The sequence below is a fragment of the Notolepis coatsorum genome, assembly GCF_963971535.1.
Source record: "Notolepis coatsorum genome assembly, chromosome: 1".
Lineage (NCBI taxonomy): Eukaryota > Metazoa > Chordata > Actinopteri > Aulopiformes > Paralepididae > Notolepis > Notolepis coatsorum.
The window spans coordinates 305,362,701-305,372,399 of record NC_140165.1 but is presented as its reverse complement, the minus strand read 5'-3'; the positions used below and the strand labels follow the sequence as shown (position 1 = coordinate 305,372,399).

General features: G+C 44.2%; 1 protein-coding gene across 1 annotated transcript in view; it reads left to right on the top strand.

Moving 5' to 3' along the window:
- arhgap32a (Rho GTPase activating protein 32a) overlaps positions 1-9,699 on the top strand; it is a 76,149-nt gene that overhangs the window by 40,033 nt on the left and 26,417 nt on the right. Inside the window, 6 exon segments of the mRNA XM_084331855.1 lie at positions 2,160-2,246; positions 3,009-3,032; positions 3,034-3,147; positions 5,210-5,302; positions 6,571-6,693; positions 9,426-9,503. Of these exon segments, the coding sequence (XP_084187981.1) occupies positions 2,160-2,246; positions 3,009-3,032; positions 3,034-3,147; positions 5,210-5,302; positions 6,571-6,693; positions 9,426-9,503 (519 nt within the window).

The window sequence follows — 9,699 nt, the reverse complement described above, 5'->3', positions numbered from 1 at the left end:
GTTCCACACTGGAGTCATTATCGTTTAATCCTGTTTGCGTCGTGAACCCTGCCAGACCCACATGAACTCCATCAGGGTTATTACTTAATTCAGTTTTTGTCTTGTCGTTGTCTTTCTTCTTCTTCTTCTCCAAACACACATCATCCCTGGACAGTATTCCAACCGGTCGCATCCTGACTTACGTACGGGGGGTGGGGGGGGGGGGGTTTAACTAGGGCGCTTTATGCTGTGTAACAGTGTATCTAGATTAGCTCCTCTTAAAGGAACACGGTAACATTTTGGGAAATTAGCTTACCGTCTTCTCCAGAGAGAGACAAGAAGATAGATACCAGTTTCCTCTCTGTGCGTTCAGTAGAAAGCTAATCTGGCTGCACGTTAGCCTAGCTTAGCACAATGAATGGAGGCGGACATGGCCGGTTAGCCTTCGGGAGAGGTGTTAGTTGGACAATGCCTACACTGTAAGAAAAAAAAAATCTGCAAGAAAACAGTAAATGTCTGGCATCGATGGTTGCCAAATACTTACTGTCAAATTACAGTAAAATCAAATACATTTAGAGATTACAACCTTTATTTAATGGTTCATATTTTGATAAAAGGTAATTTACTGTATTTGTATGCCATTTACACCTAAAGTAGAAAAACAAAAGTAATCTGTAAAATAATACAGTGAGTTTCCCGTGAAAAAACATTTATCTTTTACAGTGTAGGCTAACCGGCCATGTCCGCTTCCATTCATTGTGCCTAAGCTAGGCTAACGTGCAGCCAGATAGCCTTCTACTGAAAGCCTTCTTCTACTGAACGCTTCTCTGGAGAAGACAGTAAGCTCATTTCCAAAATGTTGTCATGTTAGAAATAACCAGAAGCCTCCCTCGGCTTTTCGTGGGCCCTTTTTGAAGTCATCTCTCGTGTGCTTATGAATTCATTATCAGACTGGTGCGCCGGCTTTGTTTGATCCTCTCTCTCTAACGGGGCCCACAGTGTTATTTGGAGGGGAGGGCCGGGGAAACGAAACAAGAACATTTGTGCTAAATCCATGCAACCTTGGGAGGTGGGGGGCTCTCATCTTAGGGAGCTTATGCATTATACATTTCTTACTGTTTTTTTGGCGTGCGGATTTCGGAGCTCAGCGGAATCTGTGCATGGTGTGGTGGGAGTCTTAACGCGCTCACTTATCACCCCCACGGTGGGTTTAGGTTTTATGGTGAAGATTTATCCATACAATTCACGACAATGGTTGTTGAACAGGCGTTTATCTTTGATAAACATGTTCTGTTTGTTTTGCTTTTTTTTGCGTCGTTTCGCACTAATACGTTTTCATATTGACACAAAAGTATCAGCTTGAGTTCACGGTCCATTTTTTTTGCTGTGAGTTAGAAGGGTGTGTGAACTCGACTACATGCACTGCTGAACATCACAGTGGTTTTCACATGTTGAGGGAAACCTAGTCTTACCAGCATGTTTTCTGTCAGTTTACTAGGTCACATACAGAGAGGCTGCTGTTTTATAGTCATCTATTATTTATATGGTGGTCTCCCTTACTACTTACAGATCTCTTTCTCTCACTCACGCACAATCTCTTTCTCTCTCCCCTGTCTGTCTCTCTCTCTTTCTCTCTCATGCACAATCTCTTTCTCTCTCTCTCTCTCTCTCTCTCTCTCTCTCTCTCTCTCTCTCTCTCTCTCTCTCTCACACACAATCTCTCTCTCTCTGCATCTCTCTCTCTCTCTCTCTCAGTCTGAATAAGTGCATATATAACAGAGGTTATTATGAGTGGGTACATGAATGTGTGGTGTGTCAGTGAGTACTATGGGTACAACAAATGTATGTATGGTAGTGTGTCTATGGGTACATCATGTGTTGTGTGTTAGAGTGGGTATGTAGGTATCGTTATTTTAGGTGCTGCACAAACCAATCTCGTTGTACTGTATTGTGCAATGACCATAACGCGTTCTACTTCTACTTTTACTCCTCTCTCTCTCTCTCTCTCTCTCTCTCTCTCTCTCTCTCTCTCTCTCTCTCTCTCTCTCTCTCTCTCTCTTCTCTCTCTCCCTCTCTATCTCTCTCTCTCTCCCTCTCTCTCTCTCTCTCTCTCTCTCTCTCTCTCTCTCCTCTCTCTCTCTCTCTCTTCCCTCTCTCTCTCTCTCTCTCTCTCTCTCCAGCTGTCCATTGCAGAGGAGCAAGGTGAGGGCCAGAAAGCTGGTCTGGACTCCACGGAGCTGGTCTTTCTGGTCCAGATCTTCTGCCAGGTACACATGGATGAGTACGGCTGAGCGATATGGAAAATGTCTCTATCGTGATATTCAGACGTGACAGTGGGATACGGTTTCAAACTTCAATTGTATTTTTCAATTGCCGTTCTCAGATATTTCTGAAATCGTTTAGCTTTTTATCTTTAATTTAAAAAGCAAACTGTCTTCCTATGAAGACCTCACTCTTGTTTCTCTGTGTATTAGAGTCAGAGTTGGCTGTTAAAAACAGTCTCATGGAGACTTTACCCTTGTTTCTCTGTGTATTAGAGTCAGAGCTGGCTGAACGGTCCTATGAAAATACTTTACTCTTGTTTCTCTGTGTATTAGAGTCAGAGCTGGCTGGTGAAACAGATGGAGACTTTACTCTTGTTTCTCTGTGTATTAGTCAGAGCTGGTGAATAAAACAGTCTCATGGAGACTTTACGCTTGTTTCTATGTGTATTAGATTCGGAGCTGGATAGTGAAACAGTCTCATGGAGACTTTACGCTTGTTTCTATGTGTATTAGAGTCGGAGCTGGATAGTGAAACAGTCTCATGGAGACTTTACGCTTGTTTCTATGTGTATTAGAGTCGGAGCTGGCTGGTAAAACAGTCTCATGAAGACTTTACTCTTGTTTCTCTGTGTATTAGTCAGAGCTGGTGGATAAAACAGTCTTATGGAGACTTTACTCTTGTTTCTCTGTGTATTAGAGTCAGAGCTGGCTGATAAAATGGTCCTATGAAAATACTTACTCTTGTTTCTCTGTGTATTACTCTAGAGTCGGAGCTGGCTGGTGAAGCGGTTCCTATGAAGATTTCCGGGTGCTGGACAAACACCTGCACTTGTGTATTTATGACCGACGCTTCTCTCAGCTCACCGAGTTGCCGCGGCACGACGCACTGAGCGACTCCGTGGAGGTACCGTCACACGACGATCCTCATACCTGCACTGTATATCTATATCACTATTCAAGTTCAAGTTTTGTTTGATTTGTCACGTATAAAGTACATGTACATTACAGTGAAATGCTTGGTTCTGTATGAGCCCCCTGAGAATGTGCTTCATACAGTACGTAAAAAAAGTGAAAAGAATAAAGTCCAAACACTATACAAAATATACAATATACAACCTAAAGTACAAAATGCAAACAATGAGGTAAAGAAAATGCTAACTTCACTGGTACAGAAAGGAACATATCCTGGTCAGAACAACGGGGCAGACTACAATATATTTGCATTTGTTAGCCATGCTAGCGATCTAAACAATCAATCCATGCCAAAGCTAGATAATGTAAACGATGAAAGACTCAAACTCAGCCATGCTGATTTGGCAAAATTACATCCAGCCGTTTTCGTTTGAAACAACCTTTAGTCAGGGGAGTGCCATGGTTTCTCCATAGAGCCCCGTCGTATTCTTTAGCGCAGCAGCTCACGAAGTGTGAGACTGTTGTTCATTGACACCTCTACAGCTCAGCGTTCAACACCATAGTCCCCACCAGACTGGTGGACAAGCTGATCGAGCTAGGTCTGAGCTCCGCCCTGAGCGCCTGGGGTACTGGACTTTCTGAGTGAAAGACCCCAGGCGGTCAGGGTGGGGGGTCAGACCTCCAACACCATCACCCTGAGCATCGGGTCCCCCCAGGGCTGTGTTCTGAGCCCCCTGCTGTACTCACTCTACACACACACGATTGTGTGGCCAAGTTCAGCTCCAACTCCATAGTGAAGTTCGCAGATGACACGGTGGTGGTGGGGCTGATCTCGGACAAGGACGAGAAGGCCTACCGGGAGGAGGTTGAGGTACTGGAACGTTGGTGCCAGGACAACAGCCTGCTCCTGAACATTGGTAAAACCAAGGAGCTGATCGTGGATTACAGGAGAGGACAGCAGGAGACACACACACCACTGATGATTAACGGGGCTACCGTGGACAGGGTGAGCAGCTTCAAGTACCTGGGGGTCCACATCTCAGAGGATCTGACATGGTCAACACACATAGACACAGTAGTAAAGAAAGCGAAGCAGCGCCTCTACCACCTGAGACAGTTAAGGAAGTTCAGAGTATCGGGGAAGATACTCCAGTCCTTCTACTCAGGAGCTGTAGAGAGCATCTTGACCGGAAACATCACTGCCTGGTATGGGAACAGCACGGCACAGGACAAGAAGGCCCTACAGAGAGTGGTGCGCTCAGCCGAGCGTACCACGGGTATTGCGCTACCTCCCCTGCAGGCTCTATACAACAAGAGGTGCAAATCCAGAGCCTGCAGGATAATGAAAGACCCCCACCACCCCAATAACAGCCTGTTCCAGCTGCTGAGGTCAGGCAGACGCCTGCGAACCCCAGCTACTAGGACGGAGAGGCTTAGGCTAAGCTTCTTCCCCCAGGCCATCAGAGCCTTGAACAATGAACATTGAGAGACACAGAAACTGAACTATCCACACACAAGCACACACAAGCACACACAAGACACGCACGCTGAGCACGCTCACACACTAGCAGCCACTTTAACACTCATGCCGCACACACGCACACTTATGGCCAGAGGAAAGGCCACTTTAAATTAGTAAAACAATCAGGAACAGTGTATTGCACTACTAAAGCTACCTAGCATGTCCTATATGCTCTGTAAATACTATGTACAGATACCGAGATGGCACTACATGTTACCTGTTACCTGTTTATTGCACTGTTTTTTATTGGATTCTATTATATGTTGTACCACTGTATCGCACATCGTCGCGGGCAAGACCAGCCGCATTTCATTGTATACCTGTATGCCGTGACAATTAAAACTCTTGACTTGACTTGACTTGACTTGAGTTCCGACGCAACTTAGTCACATGACTCAGTTGGAATGGCTGATTGGCTCGAACACGGCATGTTTGTATACAGCGAACAGGTCTATAGGATGGGGGAAATTGCGATTACTGTAGGTTCTCTGATTCTGCGAGAAAACGTTGACTTGGGTCTGTCTCCCTCCAGGCGGTAACCAAGATGCTGGCGGCCTACCTGACCCACTTCTCATCCATCGCCGACAACAAGATGAACTGTGGCCCGGTGCTGACGTGGATGGAGGTACAACTGTTATACAGCTGTGTTCTCCAACTCACTGTGACAACTGTGTGGACTCCATTAACCCTTTCACTGCCGCACTAGTACCGACCGTCAGTTGTGTGATAGTAAAGGGTTAACCTTCTGTCGTGTGGCAGAGAAAGGGTTAAAGGGGAATGCATCTTTAAAATTCAGCTGTACCCGTGGAGCGACAGTGGATCAGGAGGTATAGTGGTCGTCTGGTAATCGGAAGGTTCCCGGTTCGATTCCCGCTCCTCCTGGGCAGCTTGTATGGTCGCCTCTGCCGTCGGTGTGAGTGAGTGAATGTGAGGAGCAATATTGTAAAGCGCTTTGGATAAAAGCTGCTATATAAATGCACCATTTACCCCGTGATAGTTCAGGCAGTATTTGTGAACATGCACCTCGCTCCTAAAGCTAGAAATCAGAGAGAGACAACCCTCCAAAATCAGTGATGGGATGTAAAATGTAGGGCTCCATAGACAGTGACGGCTCGTTCAACATTTGCTAGCCAGCGTAGTTAGCAAGCATAGCATGCTTGATTTGTGTACTTAATCCCCCGCTGGGACAAATAAAATGTATTATTATTATTATTATTATTATTATTATTATTATTATTATTATTATTATTATTATTATTATTATTATTATTATTATTATTATTATTATTATTATTATTATTTATTATTTATTATTATTATTATTATTATTATTATTATTATTATTATTATTATTATTATTATTATTATTATTATTATTATTATTATTATTAATTATTATTATTATTATTATTATTATTATTATTATTATTATTATTATTATTATTATTATTATTATTATTATTATTATTATTATTATTATTATTATTATTATTATTATTATTATTAATGTATAATGAAATAAGACATTCAGGGGATGTTTGGTCATTTATTTCTCTCCCAGTTTGCATGTCAGAGTTATCAGGAACGGAAACACACTCTGGATGTTAAAGTTACAGGAGGCGGTTGGGGTCAAAAAGGGCAATGCGATTAATTGCGTTTTTTTAGTTTTTGTTATGCACCAAGGTGTTCTAATTAATAAAAAAAAAATATATGAACATGATAACATCGACAGCACTATATATAACCCTTTCACTGCCGCACTACCGAGCGGTTAACCCTTTCACTGCTACAATACACAGAAGGTTAACCCTTTACACACGACAGCCGGTTGTGTGATAGTAAAGGGTTAACCTTCTGAAAGGGATAATAATGAGTCTGTGTTTCCTCTCCCAGATCGACAACAAGGGGAACCATCTCTTGGTGTCTGAAGAAGCCTCCATCAACGTCCCGGCCATCGCTGCTGCCCACGTCACCAAGCGCTACACTGCCCAGGCCACCGACGAGCTGACCTTCGAGGTACCTCCTGTCACATGGGAGGGGGGGGGGGGGGAGGGGAGGCAGACCGGGGGAGGCAGACAGACAGACTGGGGGAGGCAGACAGACTGGGGGAGGCAGACAGACTGGGGGGGAGGCAGAGATACTGGGGGGAGTCATAGAATCACAGACTAGGGATAGTATTTAATCAGGACGTTTTGTTTTCACACAGACATGATACAGTATGTCTTCAAAGGTGCACTAGATGTTTGTTTATTCAGTTATGAGTTTTTTTTTTTTCCTTCTCTGAGTTCCAAATAGCTCTCCCAAAACTGCACAGTGTACCATTGTAAAGACGGGGATAGAAATGTGAAACTCGGAGAAGAAAAAAACTCATAACTCATAACAGAGTAAACAAACTGTCCTCAGAGGGAAAGTGAGTCCCTGAAACACGGTTTGGAACTAGAAAGATACATGAGAAATTACTGTTTCCTTGTTGTTGCTGTTGTTGTTGTTTACAATGGCAGGACCTGCTATTTTGTTTTCAAACATATTTGCTATTCCGAGAATTGTCCTCTGACACTGATGTTTTGTTTACACAGCGCCTCAAAATGAGTTTGTTTTGATTTATGGCGACATGAGAGATTACAGTAAACATTGTTTTGTAAATGACTTGCAGACTCTGCGAATGTAAACAAGCTGCGTAGTGCACCTTTAACTCATTCAGCGCCAGGGGTCTCTGTTTACCTTACCGTCGCTCCCAACGGAACACGCCACACACACACACCACACACACACACGCTCCCGATCGCATGAAGGAATTTTTGGATCAACGCAATATTTTTCTTTTTGAATGATCTTTTTCCCCCTTCTTTTTCCGTTTTTCTCCCCTCCCAATGTTAGTCGTTATGCCAATTCCAAATCCCCTTCCTGGTCGCTTATTGCTTATTCCCAGAGGAAGAGTACGCCCGAGTGCTTCCCCGTTTTCCCTGATTGGCTGCGACACGCCCCGCGGCAGGCGGAGCGGAGCGGCAGAGCTTGCGGCAGAGCTTGCGGCATTATGTAGCCGTAATCCCTGATGATTTTCATTCGACGCTTAGCTCACCTGGCAGTGCTGCGGTCCTGCGGTCCGTTGGTGACAAGTTCAAAGAGAATGGCAATATTCTTTCGGAGTTGGTTATGGTTAAGGTTAAGGTTAGGCATGGTTAAGGTTAAGGTTAAGGTTAGGCATTGTTTCGGAGTTGGTTATGGTTAGAAGGGTTAAGTTTAGGCGCTGTTAAGGAGCTGGTTAAGGTTAGAGTTTGTCTTAGAGAATGGCAATAGACAGCCTATTTCCGCACTGCAGCGCGAGGCAATAGACAGCCTATTTCCGCGCTGCAGCTCTCTCGCGCTGCCGTGGTCACATGGGCGTCATGGCCAATCAGAGAAAACGCGGAAGCATGCAACGTACTCTTCCGCTGGGAATAAGCTACACGCTTCCTGGTCGCTGCGCACTCTACCCCCTACCGTCGGTCTGGGAGGGCGGAGACTATCACATGCTTCCTCCGACACATGTGTAGCCAACCCACCGCTTCTTTTCACCTGGCAGCACGGACTCTCACTGGGAGAGTGTAACGTGTGGAAGGTCACACTATCTCTCCCAGATCCTTCCCTTGCTGTGCAGGCGCCTTGACCGAACTGTAGGAGTCGCTGTTTACAACGACCAGGACCCACCCTCGCTGGGTTTCCCACCCGCTAACACTGCCAATTGTGTTAGTATGGACGGTCGGCCAACCCGGAAGCACCACAGCTGGATTCGATCCCACTGTCTCTGTGGTGGTAGACAGACACTTAGTCCGCTGCGCTACCCGGCCGCCCTGGATCAACGCAATATTGATACCATTTAGCCCTTACCTTGACCAGGATCTGTCCCGAAAAGAATATTCCAATGATCTGATCGCCATTCCAAGTACTGATCGCGATCGTGTTTCCAACATAATCCAGCAATGAACATGACCCTCGTCGATGAATGCGTTATAAGCGCTTGCCCTGCCCGGCTAGTTAGACTCCGCCCGCAGGCCGCAGGCCGGCCCACACACCAAGCCACATAGTTTCAAATGGAGTGCAATAGCGGCGGCAGGTGGCGGTATTGGACTTTTGCGATCTCAGACCCATCCCCAGTGATAACACACAGCTGCCTGCATGTTTATGAATGGAAATACTGAAAAAAAAAAAAAAAAAAGTATACTCTGGTTTTCGGGGGGTCCTGGTGCTCAACGTTCGGCGAGTTAACCCCACTTTAGTCGGATCCGGCGCCCAATGAGTTAAACAGTCCACAGGCCACATCCTTCTGTCAGGCTTTAAACTATGGATATCAAACAGGGATGAAAGCGGGTAAAGATGGTTTTAAACTGTTAATCTATTATATTCTACTAACTATTTTATTGCACTGCACTATTGCACTATTTTACTCTGTCTATTCTATTTTACTTTTTTTTTTTTTTATTATTGTCTATTTTAAAACTGCCATAGAATCAAACAAATGTTTGATCCTAATGTGAAAAACTGTGATCTGCACTTTATGTGCTCATTTTGTGCCTGTATTTTTTGCTGCGGTGAAGCACTTTATGCTGCAATTCTTGTATGAATGGTGCTATCGTTTATTATTATTATTATTATTATTATTATTATTATTATTATTATTATTATTATTATTATTATTATTATTATTATTATTATTATTATTATTATTATTATTATTATTATTTACACACATGATGTTTTCCATGTTCCAGGTGGGGGACATTGTGTCGGTCATCGACATGCCTCCTAAGGAGGACACTGGCTGGTGGAGAGGGAAACACGGCTTCCAGGTGAAACTCTCACCACGTCTCCTGGGACTTCAGCTGCTCTATAGCTGTGTGCTGTTGACCTACTTATTCCCTTTTTCTATAATTCTTTTCACCATTACTGCAGTATGCTACCGTACTGCATCGCTTACCGCTTGGGAAGGCAATCAGCAGGGCTCTGGAGCCAAAATGCCTCTTTTAAAGTTCAGAATATTCAACA